At 35.7% G+C, this 19,799-nt stretch overlaps 1 protein-coding gene across 2 annotated transcripts in view; it reads left to right on the top strand.

The window, feature by feature from the left end:
- BTC (betacellulin) overlaps positions 1–19,799 on the top strand; it is a 51,260-nt gene that overhangs the window by 9,553 nt on the left and 21,908 nt on the right. The window contains exon 2 of one of the 2 annotated variants that reach the window (XM_003898757.5): positions 15,351–15,449. The exons of the other annotated variant lie outside the window; for it this stretch is intronic. Within the exon in view, the coding sequence (XP_003898806.1) occupies positions 15,351–15,449 (99 nt within the window). The remainder of the gene's footprint in view (positions 1–15,350; positions 15,450–19,799) is intronic. 2 annotated transcript variants of the gene reach the window in all.

Below are 19,799 nucleotides of genomic sequence, written 5' to 3'. Positions count from 1 at the left end.
CTAGCCAGTTTAGCTATTCACCTGCTTAGAAAATAGGACTTGACACATCAAAAAATCTAGAAAGATCTCAAGTTAACACCCTAACATTACAACTAGAAAAACTAGAGAACCAAGAGCAAACAAACCCCAAAGCTAGCAGAAGACAAAAAATACTCAAGATCAGAGCTGAGCTGAAGGAGATGGAGACATGCAAAACCCTTCAAGAAATCAATACATCCAGAAACTGTTTTTTGAAAAAATTAATAAAATAGCTAGCTAGACTAATAAAGAAGAAAAGAGAGAAGAATCAAATAAACACAATCAGAAATGATAAGGGGGATATCATCACTGACCTACAGAAATACACACAAACATCAGAGAATACTATAAACACCTCTATGAACATAAACTAGAAAATCTAAGATAAATGGATAAATTCCTGGAAACATACACCTTCCCAAGACTAAATCAGGAAGAAATTGAATCCCTGAACAGACCAATAATGAATTCTGAAACTGAAGAAGTAATAAATAGCCTACCAACCAAAAAAAGCCCAGGACCTGACAGATTCATGGCTGAATTCTACCAGAGGTACAAAGACGACTTGGTATCATTTCAACTGAAACTATTCCAAAAAATTAAAAAGGAGGGATTACTTCCTAACTCATTCTATGAAGCCAGTATCATCCTGATACCAAAATGTGGCAGAGATACAAAAACAAAAAAAGAAAACTTCAGGCCAATATCTTTGATGAACATCTATGCAAAAATCAACAAAAAACTGGCAAACCAAATCCAGCAGCACATCAAAAAGCTTATCCACGACAACCAAGTTGGCTTCAACTCTGGGATGCAAGGTTGGTTCAACATATGCAAATCAATAAACGTGATTCATCATATAAACAGAACTAAAGACAAAAATCACATGCTTATCTCAATAGATGCAGAAAAGGCCTTTGATAAAATTCAACATCCCTTCGTGTTAAAAACTCAATAAACTATGTATTGAAAGAACATACGTCAAAATAGTAAGAGCCATATATGACAAACCCACAGCCAGTATCATACTGAATGGGCAAAAGCTGCAAGCATTCCCCTCAGAAAGCAGCACAAGACAAGGATGCCATCTCTCACCACTCCTACTCAACATAGCATTGGATATTCTGGCCAGAGAAAGAAATAAAGCATATGCAAGTAGGAAGAGAGAAAGTTGAATTATCTTTGTTTGCAGATGACAAGATCCTATATGTAGAAAACCCCATCATCTCAGACCAAAAGCTTATTAAGCTGATAAGCAAATTCAGCAGGCTCAGGTTACAAAATCAATGTGCAAAAATTCCTAGGATTCTTTTTTTTTTTTTTTTTTTTGAGAGGGAATCTCACTGTGTCAACCAGGCTGGAGTGCAGTGGCACTATCTCGGCTCACTGCAACCTCTACCTCCCAGGTTCAAGCAATTCTCCTGCCTCAGCCTCCAGAGTAGCTGGGATTGTAGGTGCCCACCACCATACCCAGCTAATTTTTGTATTTTAGTAGAGACAGGTTTTCATCATGTTGGCCAGGCTGGTCTTGAACTCCTGACCTCAAGTGATCCATGTGCCTTGGCCTCCCCAAGTGCAGGGATTACAGGAGTGAGCCACCACGCCAGCCTAATCCCTAGCATTCATCATATACACTGACAAGAGTGAAGCCAAGAGCCAAATCAGGAATGAACTCCCATTCACAATTGCTACAAAAAGAATAAAATACCTGGAAATATAACTAACAAGGGAAGTGAAGGACCTCTTTAGGTGGAACTGCAAATCACTGCTCAAAGAAGTCAGAGAGGACACAAATGGGAAAAAATTGCATGCTCATGGACAGGAGGAATCAGTATCATGACAATGGTCATACTGCCCAATGTAATTTATAGATTAAATGCTATTCCCATTAAACTACCATTGACATTCTTCACAGAATTAGAAAAAACTATTTTAAAATTCGTATGGTACCAAAAAAAAAAAAAAAAAAAAAAAAGAGAGAGAGCCAAATAGCCCCAAGATATTCCTAAACAAAAAGTACAAAGCTGGAGGCATCATTCTACCCAACTTCAAACTATACTGCAAGGCTACAGTAACCCAAACAGTATGGTACTGGTACAAGAACAGACACAGACACCAATGGAAGAGAATAGGGAGCTCAGAGATAAAACTGCACAGATACAACCATCTGATCCTCAACAAACCTGACAAAAACAAGCAATGGAGAATGGATTTCTTATTTAATAAATGGTGCTGGGAGAACTGGCTAGTCATATGTAGAAAATTGAAACTGGACCCCTTCTTTACACTACATACAAAAAATAACTCAAGATGGATTAAATACTTAAATGTGAAACCCAAAACTATAAAAACCCTAGAAGAAAATCTAGGCAATACCATTCAGGACATTGGCATGGACAAAGATTTCGTGACAAAAACACCAAAAGCAATTGCAACGAAAGCAAAAATTGACAAATGGGATCTAATTAAACTAAAGAACTTCTGCACAGCAATAGAAACTATTATCAGACTGAACAGACAACCTGCAGAATGGGAGAAAAATTTTGCAATCTATCAATCTGACAAAGGTCCAATATCCAGAATCTACAAGGAACTTAAGCAAATTTACAAGAAGAAAACAAACAACTCTATTAAAAATGGGAAAAGGACATGAACAGGCCCTTCTCAAAAGACATACACGTGGCCAAGAAACACATGAAAAAAAGCTCAACATCACTGATCATTAGAGAAATGCGAATCAAAACCATGATGAGATACCATTTTCACACCAGTCAGATTGGCTATTATTAAGAAGTCAAAAAACTACAGATGTTGGTGGAGTTTCAGAGAAAAAGGAATGCTTTCACACTGTTGTTGGGAGTGTAAACTAGTTTAACCATTGTGGAAGATAGTCTGGCTCTCCCTCAAAGACCTAGAGGCAGAACTATCATTTAACCCAGCAATCCCATTACTGGTTATATACCCGAAGGAATATAAATTATTCTACTATAAAGATACATGCGTGCATATGTTCAGTGCAGCAGTATTCACAATAGCAAAGATATGGAATCAGCCTAAATGCCCATCAATGATAGACTGGATAAATAAAATGTGGTACATATACACCATGGAATACTATGCAGCCATAAAAAGGAATGAGATCATGTCCTTCGCATAGACATGAAAAAGTTGGAAGCCATTATCTTCAGCAAACTAATGCAGGAAAAGAAGACCAAACACCATCATTCCCACTTATAAGCGGGGGCTGAATGATGTGAACACAAGGACACATGGTGAGTAACAACGCACACCGGGGTCTGTTGGGAGATAGGGAGAGCATCAGGAAGAATAGATAATGGATGTTGAGCTTAATATCTAGGTGATGGGATGATGTGTGTAGCAAACCACTGTGGTACATGTTTACCTATGTAACAAACCTGCATATCCTGCACATGTACCCGTGAATCTAAAATGAAAGAAAGAAAATAGGGCTGGAAATACACCTGAATCATTTTACTGATTATAATTTCAGGGTCTAGCACAGTGCATGCATGCAATAAATCTTCAGTAAATGTTTGATCAAATATTGATTCCATGCATGTTTTGTGAGACTATGTGACATTACAAAAATGAAAATGACTTTGACTTTTTTGGTCATGTCTGTGACGGAGACAAAGTCATAAAGACGGAAAGCAGAATGGGAGCTCGGAGGAGGGGCAAGTAGGGAGTTATTATTTAATGGGTATAGAGTTTTAGTTTTACAAGATGAAAAGAATTCTGGAGCTACATGGTGGTGATGGTTGCACAGTGTGGATGTATTTAATGATAACTTTAAAAAGGTTAGGATAATAAATTTTTTGTTATATGTATTTTACCATGACAAAAAAGTGGAAAAAAAAAGACAGAGGTAGATTATTTGTGGCACACATATTTATGGTGTGGGAGTCAGCAAAAGAGCTGGTGAAGTTGAGTAAAAAGGAGAGGATAAGTAGGAAGCCAAGAATGGGGGTGGATTTTAGATGGAAGATTTGGGAAAGTCAACCATATCAAATACTCTAATGTGGATGTGAAGGAGGATGAGGCTAAAGAAGAGGCCACTCTTGAGTGAGCTATGAGGAAATGATTGGTGCTCTTGAAAGACAAGGGACAAGAGATTATTGGTAACTGAAGCCACACACACACATACACACACACACACACACACACACACGTGACTGAGAGAATAGAAATTGGGGTTGTGGATGGAAAAGAGACAAGATTTGGCTTATGAGAATCGACTTCAAATATGCGAAAAGTCATTTCAACCAAGGGTTTCCCCTGTATAGTTCAGAGAATACAGCTTACATTAGTGAACTAAAATTCCAGGAAGGCAGCACTTACCTTCATTTGGAAGAAATTTTTTCCCAAATGGAGCTTTGAAAAAAGTGGAGCCAACTGCCTTGGGATGTGGTGAGCTTCCCCTGCCTGTACACATGTGTGGTCTGGATGGTACATAAATGGAGTTGTGTAAAGGTGATTCTTAAGGTGGGTAGGGAGTGGGCTGTGATCATCAAGTTTTCTTAGGTTCTTATGAGTACAAGATGATATTACTGCACTTTGGCAATGTTTTTGAGGTTGAAAGATAAAATTTCAGAATAAGAAACTCTCAGTAGATTTCCCTGGGAAGGACAGAAGACACAGGCCACTTGGAACCTGGGAAACCAATAATGAAGAATTTTTAAAAAGACAATTGAGTTTTTCCCCCAAAATTGAATTCAATAACTGTGTTCTCTTATGGTCCTCATCTTGGAATACAGCACCAATTCTATGCCCCAGGCTTAGTTTTTGCATTAAAGACATTGCATATTTCAGATCTTACCATCTATTAAAATAAGAATGACAGACTAATAGCTTACTATGAAGGGGAAAAATAAAGCACAACTACAATAGGTAAATGACATTGACAAAAATTTCAAATACTGTTACATCAGGAGATAGTTATCTGTAACATTGCCATCCTGTGATGGAAGACTTCTGTGAGGAAAATCCCTGTTCATTTTTAGGTAAAAGACAATCATCAGGTAATGGAGGGTCAGAAGAGTGATTGGAAGTTTGGTTGAGATATGAGATGAGACTACACACAAAATAATAAACTTCACTTCCATTTGCCTTTGCAGAAACATAACAAAGAATACACACGTCACTCAGTGATTTCCACACAGCAGTTGTCTTCATTATCAAATACTTAGTGAGTGGTTTTCTATACTAGTCAGATTCTTAATTGGGGATCTGTCTTTCAGGATGTGGTGGGCAGGCCTTGAGAAGCTTCAACTGGCAATATGTGTTGTGACTATTTCTTAATGAGTCTTCTTTTCATAGGCCACACAACAAAATCAATTGAATTATTTCATAGTCACACCAAACACACCGAGAAGGCCATTGTTTCTTAATACTTTTTTGTATAATTCGTCACTCTAGCTGAACAGCTTTACTCATTGTCTCCCAAAGACACCAAGCTCATTTCAATGTCATTTCCTTTGGTCCTCAGTTTTTAAGTTCTTCTGTGAAACTTTTCTTTCTGATTTCTCCAACTTAACACATTGCCACTTTTTGGAATTCCAATATAATTTATGTTCTAAATACCTGATGCCTAAAATATTCTGCCTAATCTTTGTTTCTTTATATTCCTAGTCTCTGCAAATGGTTTTATTGATAAAGATGATAACAGATTCAATGCTAAGTTGTGTTGGCTTACTTTAACTCATTCAAAGGGTTTAAGTACTGGGGCTTTTTCAGGTTGGGTGAACATCTATTCTGAAATCTTGTGTTCTTTTCTTTACCATTATTAAAGTTTGATGACTATTTCCTCATGGGTCAGAGACCGTGTTATCACTAGATCCAGAAACCAATGCCACAGTTTCACCTCACTTTGCACTTGGATAATCCTCCTTGAAAACAAATTGTCCTTTTTCCTTGGTTCTTTCACCTCCTCTCTTTGAATTACTGTGGAAATTCGGTGAGCCCAAAACTTTTCATTCAAATTGTCACAATGTCTAACTGCCTGGTTTGGCCTTACTATAAAGGAATGGGAATCAAAAAGTCAAATTTTGACAACTGATGATTTCTGAGAAACTAGCTTCAGGTTATTTTGGAGTTCCTATTAAATGTAGTCGTTCAATCAATTTGTCACAAATTTAATAATGGTAATAGTAAAAAAAAGTGGTGATTTACTGGCAAAGGCATTGTCATGTTGACAGTTTTCAGATACCTGAATTAGTTTGTATATGACAGGTTGTTAAATTACTTTCCCTTCTGGGTCGTAAAAATACAAGATTGTGAAGTACTTTTATGAGTTAAAAACCATATTATCAATCACTTTTAGCCTTTCCTAAACACCAAGATATTATTTCTACCAATTCAGAATAGAGTTTTACGTTGGAGGAAGAAAGAGTTCATATTTTATTTTTCTGAATTTGAATGCACATACACTATTTGTAAAGACCCTCTTCATTTTTTTTTCTTTGCTCCTGTCTCTGCTTCCCATGTTGGCCCTGGAAACCCCGAAGCCTGTCTTTCAGTTTTAGAGAATAGGCAGTTCTCCAGAAGACATGATTTAAGAGAACTTGGAAAATCCCTCTTTGTCCTGGAAAACTGTTTCCCAGGAGATGTACTGATACCCAAATTGCTCACTGTGTTGGGACACAAATATTGTGCACTTCCTAAGAGTCTTTCAACCATCTTCATTGCCTCTTTGTCAGCTCCTCCCCATGCCAGGTTGCTCCACTTTGAAACTTGGATAAAACACCATGTCCCAGGGCATGAGTTCTGGCCTCTCAGTCACTAAGGGGTCAGAATTGAGAGAGTTAATACTCAGTGGGGTGTATTTTGTCCAGTAGGAAATTGGTGATGAAAGTGATTGGGTCTGATACATTCTTCCTTCTTTCATTTTTTTTTTCCAGTGAACTGCTTCAAGGTGTGAGTCTTTTTCTTGAACCATTCATGTGGCCTACGTACTAGTGAACTTGCTGTCTGAGCAAATTTCTGTGTTTCTCTGCATCTCGCTTTGGAACTACACACTGCATGATAGATGCACACGTTTTATTGTCCCTCTTTTTTTTTTTTTTTTTGCTTCATTTCCTTTCTTCCTTATTCTCACTACCCCAAGCTTGTAACTCTCAAATAAAGTGGTAATCCCTTAGTCTGTATATCCGGTTCTGCTTTCAAGGAAACCCAGGTTGAGACACTCTAGATTGTAGAGTGTTTTTTTGAGTTAAATAATTTCTCTCTTTGCAGGTCTGCTTTGAAAGCAAATACATTTAGAAAGAAAAATCTGTCCAAGAATTATGTTCTCCTTGGGGCCATGTTAAAGCAGAGTGAGGACAATGGTTTATAGGTGGGCGAAAGACAAGAAGAAGAAAAAGTAGAAAAGGAGTTAACAAAAAAGGAGAAGAACACTGTCACGTTTCGCCCATTTCACAGTTTTCATCTCAGCTAACCACAAACCCAGTGTTAAACAATGTTTTCACTCCCTATTTTTTTTCCAACTCCACATTAGATAGGGTCTCTTTTTGGACTTGGAAATTACTCCGTGTATAGTATGCTTATTTAAAATTCTGTTTTCTTCCTAACAGTGAAGATGTAATAAGAAAGTTCCCCAAATGCTTATTGCTTTTACTCCTAGTGTTGATTTAAACTTAAAAACTTTATTTTTTACAAATTAGAGATATGATTTATGATTCACTTGATTTTTAGTTATTACTCTCTATGATCTGACTTTATCAGCTATATTTGTATTATTGAATCATTTAACCAACCAACTGAATCAGTAATCCCAACTGACATAAATGGTATGCTGAGTCACTGGCCGAACTATTCTGAAAACACAAAGAACTATGCATATAGAAGATGTCATATTTCTATTAATTAGCTGAGGCATATTAACTTCAAATTTTTTTCACAAATTAGAAAGGACATGCAGATAGACAAAGATATAGTTTTGTCTCATTAAGTACATAGGAAAAAGCATACTGTTGAATGTATGCATATGTATGTGTATTCATCTTTCATAGTGTATATCAGAAACATATTTTATACACAGTGAAATCACACTATAAGTGTAGAAATTTGTCAATATCCACTTACGAGGCTGCGAATCTAGTTTCTTACCAGGGTAATTTAAATTTTTGTTCTTTTACTTCTGGTCACTTACAGTTACTATTTTTTGAGCGCTTACCCTGTGCAAGGCATTACCTAGGTTCAAAATTCATAATTTCTACCCTCCACCTCGTTTTAAGCACACAGCTAAATTTTTACCAGGCCATGTAAGTTAGGTATTATGGGCCTCAGTTTACAGAAGAGGACCCTGAAGCTCAGTGGTTGAGAAACTCAATCCTAATTATAAATGTGATGCTTAAAAGGTCCTAGGATTCAAAAACAGCTCCATTGGACCCCAAAGTTGCCTTTTCTCCATTACTCTGCACTGCTTCTCTTTAATATAAATAAAATTATAGTGGCGTGACTATGAAATACTCTTCTAATTTCTGTTTATGTTCATAGGTTGATAAATTCTTCTTTGACTTAAAGCTAGATTTTCTAATGAGACATGGAATGTGATTCTAATCTTAAATGATACGATATGACAAGGAATCACTGGATTTAGTATACATAAGTAGAAGTTTGGAGTGTATCTAGGAAGATGTCCTAAATCATGAGAATATAAATGAATGGACATTTTGTGATATTATATTTATTTTTAAAATACAAAATGCACTTGGCTCTAAAAATGGAAAATTTGGCTCAGAGATGAGGCAAATACAACATACATGACTGTTTAAGTTGGTCATATATGATCTTTTTAAATAGTTGACCCAGCTGGTGTACTACTTACCTCAGCATTAGCAGTGACTTTGAGACAGCGTGTCATGCTCCTTGTCAGGCTGCCTCTTTTTGAATGCTCGTATTGTTTACGCTGACTTCATTCCCCATGCTGACTGATGGGGATAATACTTTTAATACATTCTGTAATATTTAACTTGAGAATCTCAAAATGCATAAAAGTAAATACAGCCATGATTCACTGAAGTAGAATTGGGTTTATTTTCCTTTTGTCTTTAATTTTATGAGTGGAGTTGATGTTTTAAAACTATCCCCAGAAATAGGGACTAATTTCTAGTCACTTAGCAAATGCAGTTAACATTATTTTATTTTGTTTTTATTGCTTTAATGCACTTGAGAAATTCTTCAGGTCATGCAAAGCAGGGAGGTATGGACAATAGGTTGAATGAAAGAATCAGACAGCAAAAAGACTGTGAAATATTTGAATGATAGGTGAAATCTGACCAAAAAAATTTAAAAGGAAAAAGTGTAAAAACCATTTTCTTAAGGTAAAAAAAATGCAACAAAACAGAACTACAGCAATGAAAAAAGAAAACCATAAATACATTGCTTTCCAGCATTATGAAAGATAGAGGAGCTTCATTTTATGGTAAGGAGAATAAAACCCCGGTATTAATGTGACAGGCAAAAAGGGCTGCTATGTTATGGGGAGCTCCCAGTGTGGGGTCTGAAAGCCCCACTTTATTCTATCTTTATCAGACCATGTGGGATGGCACTTTATTTTGACTTTGCATTTAGAACAGGATGACAAGGCTTGTGAGGGGTCTTGATGATACCATAAAATATGACTGAAGGAACCAGGATGTTTAGCCTGAAGAAGTGAAATTCTTTCAGGAAGACTTGATAGCTGGCTTCAAGTATATGAGAATCTGTCAAGGAAAAGAAAGCTTAGACTTATTTTAGGTGACTCCAAGGAGCAGAATAAAATAACAGGAAGGCAAAAAACCAGCTCAATATAAAGAAACATTTAGAGCTTTAGAAGTAGGTGGTTAATTTTTTTGAATGAATGAATGATCATGATTGAAAGAATTGATGAATTGTCTCCTTGAAATGGCATATTTTGGAAGAGATTGTAATTTCTGTGCTGAAGTTTTAAATACAGACTTGATGAACTTTCCCAGAGGATGATTTCTGGGGAGTTGAGAGTTAATTGGTGGGAAATTTTAAACTTATAGTTTTTACTAATTCTAAATTTTAACATAACCTATGATCTTTTTGAGTGGAAATCTTACTATGTTTTCTACAGCTGAGTATCATATTTTCCTTCATTTTCTTTAAAATACAATTCATACTTTCCCTGATAAAGATGATTATTTTAATAATGTACGTTCCTTTAAACGTTCTTATTTCACTGGATTTTCAGAATTCTGCTCTTAATCAGCCTTTTCTTTTCACATTGCCTTTTTTTTTTGAGAAGTCTATTCTCATGGAATTAAATTCCAGTTTATTTTCCATGATTCCCTAAAATAGAACCTGTAGCTTGGCTTTGCTCCAAAGTTCTGGATGTACACCTCATCTACTGTCTTCTAGATGAGCCACAGTCATCTCAAAGTCAGTGACCCAAACTGAATTCCTCTCTATACCCAACCTGTTTCCCTTCTGTGTACCTTGTATCTTTGTGATTGGTACCACAATCCAGACAGTTATTCAAGCAGCAGACTCTGGGGTCATCCCAGACTCCTTTTTTCCACTTCCAGTCACCAGGTCTTTCATATTTCATTTATGGCTATCCCCTATAGGCCTTTCTTCTTTTCTGCATACCCGGAGCTACAATCTTGGTTTAGGTGTGTCTGAATCACCCATGCTGATATTAAAGTAGCCTTTTCAAAATGGAAAAAATAAAAAGATGATTCTGTTGCTTCTAACTTAAAACTTTTCAGTGGTCTCAACTTAACTGCATAACAGAATCCCAACTAATCCACATGGCATTTAGGCCTTTTGTTGCCTACTTGCTTGCCAGCCTCCTCTTCCATCACAATCCCTACCCACCCACCAAACAAGCAGGAAAAGTTGTGTTGTTTCATGCCATGTCTTTTAACAAGTTATTCCTTTTGCTTACTACAAGTTCTTCCTCTTTTTTTTTTTTTTTTAAGAATGCCCTGGTTAACTATGACTTTATTTATCCTTTTCTTAAAAATTAATTATATTTTTAATAAAATGATAAATATACATTTTTTAATTCAAAAAATCAGTACTAAGAGGCTTATAACAATAAATAGCAGATCTTTGCACCATACTTTTCTGCCTCTCTACTAACCACTTTTGACTCTTTTTGATGTTTCTTCTGGTATTCAACTGTTTACTGCAAATCATTTCCTTATAATGCTACTTCTTGACTTGTCAGGTTTAGATTTTATCTGCTGACCTTATCTTCTCTCATAATTCCAGGACCGATACTCAAAACATTCAAGAACTGGCACAGCACACACTGATTAGTCACAACCAGTTATCCCATATGGTATATGTGGGCTAATTACTTGCCCTGAATTTATGAACATATTTTGTTAAATTATCAATATTGACATTATTATAACCACATAAATATTATCCACTGTTGAAACAATTAACATATTATGATTATTATCTTGTTTACACTTTTTTTTGTTTTTTATAAAAGTTATTAACTGATGCTTTTAAAAATCATTTATTCCTCATTAAGAACTCATGACAAATCTCAATTTCTCCATGAAGTCTTTGCCACTAGGCAGAGTTGATTCTCTATCCTATTACTTCTGCATTATCATCGTTGTTGTACATATTATGCTGTACCTTAAAGATTTGTGTGTCAGGCCAGGCTTGGTGGCACGTGCCTGTAATCCTGGCAGTTGGGGAGGCTGAGACGGGTGTATCACTTGAGGTCAGGAGTTCAAGACCAGCCTGGTCAACACAGTGAAACCCCATCTCTACTAAAAATGCAAAAATTAGCCAGGCATGGTGGCAGGCACCTATAATCCCAGCTACTCGGGAGGCTGAGGCATGAGAATCGCTTGAACCTGGGGGGTGGAGGCTGCAGTGAGCCTAGATTGCACCGCTGCCCTCTAGCCTGGGAAATAGAGTGAGGCTCTGTCTCAAAAAAAAAAAAAAAAAAAAAAAAAAGAAAAAAGAAAAAAAAAAAGAAAAAGAAAAGAAAAAAGAAAAAGAAAATAAAAGTGTGTGTCTATCTTCCCAGAATGTGATCTCCTTGAGGTTAATGATAATACCTGTGTCTGTTATCTTAGAGCCTTCAGTGTCTTGAGTCTTGTACCTGTATCAAATACACAGTCTTAATAAATATTCATTGTATTATGAATGAACAGGAGTGTCCTTTTTCTTTATAGCAGCCTTTATTGTTTAGTAGATAATTTTGTGAGCATTTATCTGGTTTCTGAGTCTCTTTTTACAGATCACAAACTCAAATACCTGTTAGGGCCTGAGTAGTTAAAATAGATAAGTGCAGGAAGCCTCATGGGTTCTGGGGCACTTAAAGGGGTCACCTGCTTCTTAGTTTCAGCCAGTTGTTGCTAGGAAAGTATTTTAGGTCTGTCTTGCCAGATCTTCCACTCTTTCAATGGAAGAAGAAAATTCAGGTTTAATATGAACTGCCTTGATTCAATTATTAAAAACTGTGAAGGTCAGGCAAATGCTTCTTCAGGCTCGCTTTGGTTCGCACCCACCAACCTGTGACCTGTAGGTTGCTGGGGTGGGCAGGAAGAGGAGCAATGTATGCTCTGCTTGGTTTGGGAGCTGGCTTGGCTGAGGATTCCTCCTCCCCATGCTTTGCCTCCACCTGTGAGGACAGTAACCTCCTTTTGCCAACTGACACCAGCATGTGAAATGAGGCTTAGCAGAAGGAGCCTGGGCTGTAGCCCCCAGCCTATGGGGATGTTTGAAGGCCTCAGCAGGGTTTCAAAGGAATTGGAACTCCCTCTGTGAGTGGAATTGGAGAATGATGGGTTAAATTATAAGTGATAGTGAGAAGGCGTGTAATTGGACTGCACATTGTATGGCATGTGCCAAGCCATGTGCTCTTTTTAAAAATAAACTTAAGTTTTACAATAACCCCGAGAAGGACATACTACCATCCTCAGATTGCAGATGCAGAATCTCTATGAGATTTAGAGATTTTTTATTTTTATTTTTATTTTTTTAGTTTCCATCATTAGAAGAGATTAAGGCCTATTACTGCCCATGAAGAAAACCCATGGATGGGATTTTAGAAATGAATTAAACATATTTTATTATTTTCCACTAGAAATTGCCCCTGGGATTTTTGAATATAAAGAGTTTTTTTCTTGTTCATTTACAGATTGATTCATTCAGTCTTTTAACATTTGTTGAATATTCGTTAAATTCTGTATTAGGCACCAGGATTACAAAGATGAATGATATAAAATTACTGTGCTTCAGAAGCCCTAAATGATTGTTTGTTCCTATTTGTTTCAAGTGTGAAGGAAAGGGCAGGTGCTGGGAGAAAACGTGTAAATAATCTAGAAATTTGGTAGCCAAATTACAATTTACAAAAGAAATACATGAGTCACCCTTTTTTCTAGTTGCAACAGATAAAATGTGCTTTTAGAAAGCTTCGAAAATACAAATAAGCAAAAATTAAGAAAAGTGTTGCCTTAAGGAAATTGTGAGCTACTCTCTATTTACTCATTCACCTTTTGACTATATGGATAGGTTTTACATATGTTTGAATATCATCTTTTAATGGCTGGATAGTATTTTGTTGCATGAAGATAGTTCAATATACTTAATTAATCTATTGTCAGTTATTTAGGTAATCTATATTTTTTTTAAGCTCATCCCATTTTGTAGCTAAATGTCTTTATTTAACGTGAATTATTTCCTTAAGAAAAACCATTAGCAATGTAATTACTGAATTTAAGATTTATACATTGTGTTTTCATTTGCTTTTGTGTTTTGTGTAGTGCTAAATTGTCCTCAAGGAAAGCAATACTAATTTACCCATCACCAATGGATTTGAGTTTCCGTTTCTCTTTACTGTTACCCATGCTAGGTACAATTTCTTTCTTTAAAAAAATGTTCCAATTAGATAGGTAAAAAAGAGTCTCTCTTTTAAAAGACCCTTTTGAAAACTCTTGACCTTTGAATTTGCTAGCCACTGTTGCTTTCTGGTACAGTAGTAGCACTTTCTGTTATGGTTAATTGGCTCCACAGCTTGGGGGCAACTTGAGGATTTTGCGATCTAGCACATCGTATTCACCTGTGTGTTCCTGTATGTCCATGAATGTTTGTTGAATGAAATTGAATTGGAGAACATCCATATGTTTAGAAATCATTAGACGTATAAATTTCAATACAACTGGTGGACAGGCTATTTTATTCTTGTCAGTTGCATCATAATAAGTAATTTTTATTGCACATTGCTTACATACCAGCACCGTGTTAAGTGCTTTTCATAGTTATCTGGCCAAAACAGCTCTTAAACTCAAGACCAACTAATTTCTAAGCCATCTTTCTCTTTCTTGACTTTCCTCCCTCCTCTCTTCTTTCTTTTTCTATTCTTTCCTCCTATTATTATGGACATGTTTAAACATATACGAACTAGAGAGGACAACATAATGAACCTTGATATACCCACCATCAGCTTCAGCAATTATCAATATGTAGCCAACCTTATTTCATCCATGCCTTTTCATCACTTCTTTGTATCCTCCTTCTCATGTTGGATTATTTCAAAGCAAACATCAGATACATCAATTTTCTCCATAATCACACACACACGATATAGAACCTGTTTTTTAACCTAAACCACAATATCATTATCATACTTTAAAATATCTATAACATTTTTTAATATTATCTAGTGTCCAGTCAGTGTCAAATTTCCCTGATTATCTCATAGGTGACCTTTTCTGCTTGGTTTGTTTGAATCAGTATCTACACAAGTACTGCACATTGTATTCTGAACCATTCTAACCACAGCATGGCATTCTTCTCTACCTTGTAAAACATGTGGCCTGTCCTTCTCAGAAACAGAGATTCTTAGCTGAAGGGATCTAAAATTTTTAAAGAATTCCCATGGATCAAATATCTTCCCAGAAAGAAGCACACTCAGTTGTTAACACCTGAGAAACGCTGGGTCTGTGTGGAATGGAGAAGGCACTTTGCTTGCCATGGAAGTTCACCATCCACTTTCCCTGGAAATTCATTAGTATATCCACTCAGGGACTGGGAATTCAGCTGCTCTTACTTCTGCTTTTGTTATAAGGCTCTTTCACAAGCTATGGCCAAGTTTCCTCCTTAAGATCCATAGTTAGATGTAAGTGATGGTGACTTGAAAATTCATTCTTTAGCAATGAGCTGAAAATGTGCAGCATGTTGGCCTCTGTATCCCTTCTGGGAGTGAATGACTTGGAAATGGAAACCGTAGGTTGTTATTTTCATATATGGGTGAAATGGGTGATGACTTTGATAGACTGTTTCACAATAAGCAAATTTTCATGTCTGGTTTTGGTTGTGTTTTGAACTTGAAGGTCTAGTGATCCTCCACTGTGTGGTGGCAGATGGGAATTCCACCAGAAGTCCTGAAACTAATGGCCTTCTCTGTGGAGACCCTGATGAAAACTGTGCAGGTAATGTTTCACAAACTTTATATTCAAATCTGAGTTTTAGTTTTCTGATAATAATAGTACTCATAATACTACGTAATTGAGTACATATTGAAGTACCGGCCACTGTGCTAAAGTGCTTTATATACAGTAATTCATCACTACTCACAAGAGCCCTCTGAGCTAGATAATATTTTTTATTTTATTTCAAGGAAAAACCTACAAAGATTAAGTAACTTGCCAAAGGTCATACAGCTGGAAAATAGCAAATCTGCAATTCAAACGCAGGTCTTTCTGATTCTAGTGCCTCTGGTCAGCCACTGTATTTTGGGTCACAGATGCATGTTCCAGACTCTAGCATGTGATATGTTAGTCTGGATTCATGAAAAGCTGACATACTCTACTCAAAGTTAAATTCCTTTTTTCTTTTCTATTTCTTAGTTAAAAGAAGGGAAGAAGGCAAGGATTTTACATATTTTACCTTGGAGATGCTTGAATTAGTGTTCTGAAACTTATCAGTCTAAGGCAGGAGTTGGCCTTAGTAAAGGGTTAGGTAATAAGAGTTTTAGGCTTTGTGGGTCATGATGTCTTTGTCACAACTACTCAACACTGCCATTGTACTGTGAAAGCAGTCATAGACACTATGCAAATGAATAGGTTGGGCTCTGTTCCAATAAAACTTTAGTTAGAGAAACAGGCTGTGGGCCAGATCTGATGCTTGGACTACACTTTGCTGACCCCTGGTCTAAGGTTATGTTTGTTCTGTATAGATTGTATGGTCTGGTCTTCTATAGGGGTTATTTCTGACTTAAAAAAACTTCTATGAACTGGGAGTATGGTGACTTGATGTAAACTTCTCCTTTCCTAGCACTCTTGGGAAGTTGTAACAGAGCCAGGAACACACTGAGCAAGTCTTCCTGATGTGAGTCATCAGTTCCAGCCCAATTTTCCCCTTTCATCCCTCACAGTAGTGGGTGGTCAGAGGGTGCTCATCGGCTGTAGAATCTAATGGTGTCTTAGGTCATGTTTGGGTCTTGTCATCCTTGTAGGCAGAAGAACAAGGCCAACTTTATGTGTTCATGTGTTTTTCTTCAGTCTGGTTTCAAATGTCTTCAATGATGGCATTTTTTCACATTTCCCTTGGGAAATCATTCCATAATTTGATGACAGACAACGTTCCAAAATCTTCCTCATCATCATCCTAAATGTGTTTTCTAATTTTATTTTTATTGTAGTAAGAACATTTAACATGAAACCTACCCTTTTAACAAACAAAGTGGGCAATACAATATTGTTAACTACAGATTAGCAGATCTCTTCAAATTTATTAATTTTGCACTAACTGAAACTTTGTACTCATTGAATAGCAACTCCCCAAGCCTCCAGCAACCACCATACTACTATCTGCTTCCATAAATTTGGCTATTTTAGATGCCTCATATAAGTAGAGGCATTCATATTATATTTGTCTTTCTGTGACTGTCTTATTTCACTTAGCAAAATTTCTTTCAGGTTCATCCATGTTGTCACGATGGCAGTATTTTTCTCTTTTGTAAGGCTGAATAATATTCTATGTATGTACTGTACTTTCTTTATCCATTAATCTATCAATAGACTCTTAGGTTGCTTCCACCTTTTGACTTTTATGAAATAATGCCACAATAAACATGGGAATACAAGTATCTCATTGAGATCCTGATTTTTATTAGGTCATTTGTTTTCTTGTTATTGAGTTGTAAGAATTCTTTATGTATTTTGGATATGTGTAATCAATATGTTTTGTATAGTGCTAAATTTTCCTCAAGAAAAACAGTACTAATTTACCTATCACAATGGATTTGAGTTCCCATTTCTCTTAACTGTTATAACTTCTAACCCTGTCTCTGCACAGCCCAAACTCTGTTGTTTCTTTTTCTGTGAAGAAGCTTTTTCATTTGACATAGTCCCACTTGTTTATTTCACTTTTGTCACCTGTGCTTTTGGTGTCACATCTAAGAAATCATTGCCAAGACCAATGTCAAGAAGTGTTATCGTATGTTTCCTTGAAGGAATTGTACTGTTTCAGGTCTTAATATAAGTCTTCAGTCCATTTTGAGTTGATTTTTGTGTAATGTAACAAGTGAGTCCAATTTCATTCTTTTGCATGTGTATATCTAGTTTTCAAACATCATTTATTTAAGAGACTACCCTTTCCTCTTTGTGTATTCTTAGTACCCTTTCTGAAGATCAGTTGTTCATATATTCATGGGTTTATTGTTTGGCTGTCTACTCTGTTCTATTGGTCTTTATGTATGTCTTTATACCAGTACCATGCTGTTTTAATTATTGTAGCTTTGTAATATGTTTTAAAACCAGGAAGAACGATACCTCCAACTTTGTTCTTGCTCAAGATTGTTTTGGCTATCCAGGGTCCTTTGCAGTTTCCTTTGAAATTTAAATTTGATTTTCCATTTCTGTAAAAAAAAGTCATTGGAATTTTGATAGTCAATCTATAGATCACTTTGGGTAGTATGGACATTTTAACAATATTAAATCTTTTAGGCCACAAAAACAGGATGTCTTTTTATATACTTTTGTCTTTCTAAAATTCTTTAATTAATATTTTATAGTTTTCAGTGTACAAGTCTTTCATTTATTTAGTTAAGTTTATTCCTAGGTGTTTTATTCTTTTAGATGCTATCATAAGTTAGTTTATTTTTTACTTTGCTTTTTGAACAGTTTGTGATTAGTGTATACAAATACAACTGTTTTTTCATGTTTATTTTGTATTCTACAACTTTGTGAATTTGTAAATTAGTTCTTACAGTTTGTGTGTATTTGTATATGTGTGTGTGTCTGTGTGTAGTCTTTAGAATTTTATATGTTTAAGATCATGTCATCTTCAAGTAGAGATAAAATTCTTTTTTTCCAATTTAGATTCCTTTTATTTTATTTTTTCCTAATTGCTCTGACTAGGACTTCCTGCACTATGTTGAATGGAAGCAGTTAGACTGGACATTCTTGTCTTGCTCCTGATCTTAGAGGAAAAGCTTTGTAATTTTTTACCATTAAGTACCATGTTAGTTGGGGGTTTACATATAAGGCCTTTCTTATGTTGTGGTAATTTCCTTCTATTACTAGTTTGTTAAAAGTTATTATGAAAGGGTGTTGAATTTTGTCAAAATGAATTATGAATGAGTCTATATTCATTAAGGACATTGCCCTGTAGTTTTCTTTTCTTATAATGTCTTTGTCTTTGTTTAACTTTGGTATCAGGGCAATCCTGGCTTCGTAAAATGTTTTTGGAAGTGTTTCTTCCTCTTCAATTTTTTGAAAGAGTTTAAGGATTGGAATTATATATTTAAATGTTTGATAGAATTCACTAGTGGAGGCATCTGGACCCGGGCCTTTATTTGTGGAGGCTTTGGATTATGACCAATTTCCTTATTAGTCATAGGTCTGTTCATATTTTCTGTTTCTTTATGATTCAATCATGGTTGGTTGTTTGATTCTAGGTATTTATCTCCTTCTTCTTGGTTATTCAATTTTCATAGTAGTCTAATATAATCCTTTTTATTTCTGTGACATCAGTTCAAAAAGCACAAAATAATAGAAAAAGCTTATAGAATAAGATATAAAGAAAATATTTTTGTAGAGCTGTACAGTGTGTTTGTGTTTTCAGCTGTTATTACAAGAGTCAAAGGAGAAATTAATAAAAAAGTTTATGCAATAAAAAGTTATAGTAAATTAAAGTTAATTATTGAAGAAAGAATTTTTTATAATGCAAATGTATTGTAGCCTAAGAGTACAATGTTTATAAAGTCTGCGGTGGTTTATGATAATGTCCTAGGCCATCATGTTCACTCACCACTTACTCACTGACTTACCTAGAGCAGCTTCTAGCCTCTCAAGCTCCTTTCATAGTAAGTGCGTTATATAGATATACTATTTGCAAACTTTTATATCATACTTTTACTGTACCTTTTCTGTGTTTAGATACAAAAATACTCACCATTATGTTATGATAGTCTACAGTATTCAGTACAGTAACATGCTATATAGGTTTGTAGCCTCAGAGCAATAAACTATACCATATAACTAAGGTGTGTATAGGCTACACCATCTAGGTTTGTGTAAGTACACTCTATGATGTTTGCTCAATGAAAAAACTGCCTAATAACGCATTTCTCCAAACATATTTCTGTCATTAAGTGATGGATAACTATATATCATCCTAATCCTTTCTGGCCTACAAGATTTCTGCTGAGAAATCCACTGAGTGTGATGGAGGTTCCTTTGTGCATGAAAAGTAATTTTCATCTGACTCCTCTCAAAATTGTCTGTTTATTTTGAACTTTTGACAATTTGATTGTGAGGTGTCTTGGTGTGGATTTC

The sequence above is a fragment of the Papio anubis genome, chromosome 3 (genome assembly GCF_008728515.1).
Source record: "Papio anubis isolate 15944 chromosome 3, Panubis1.0, whole genome shotgun sequence".
Taxonomy (NCBI): Eukaryota; Metazoa; Chordata; class Mammalia; order Primates; family Cercopithecidae; genus Papio; species Papio anubis.
The sequence above is the reverse complement of the archived record's forward strand: the minus strand, read 5'-3'. Positions and strand labels throughout refer to the sequence as shown.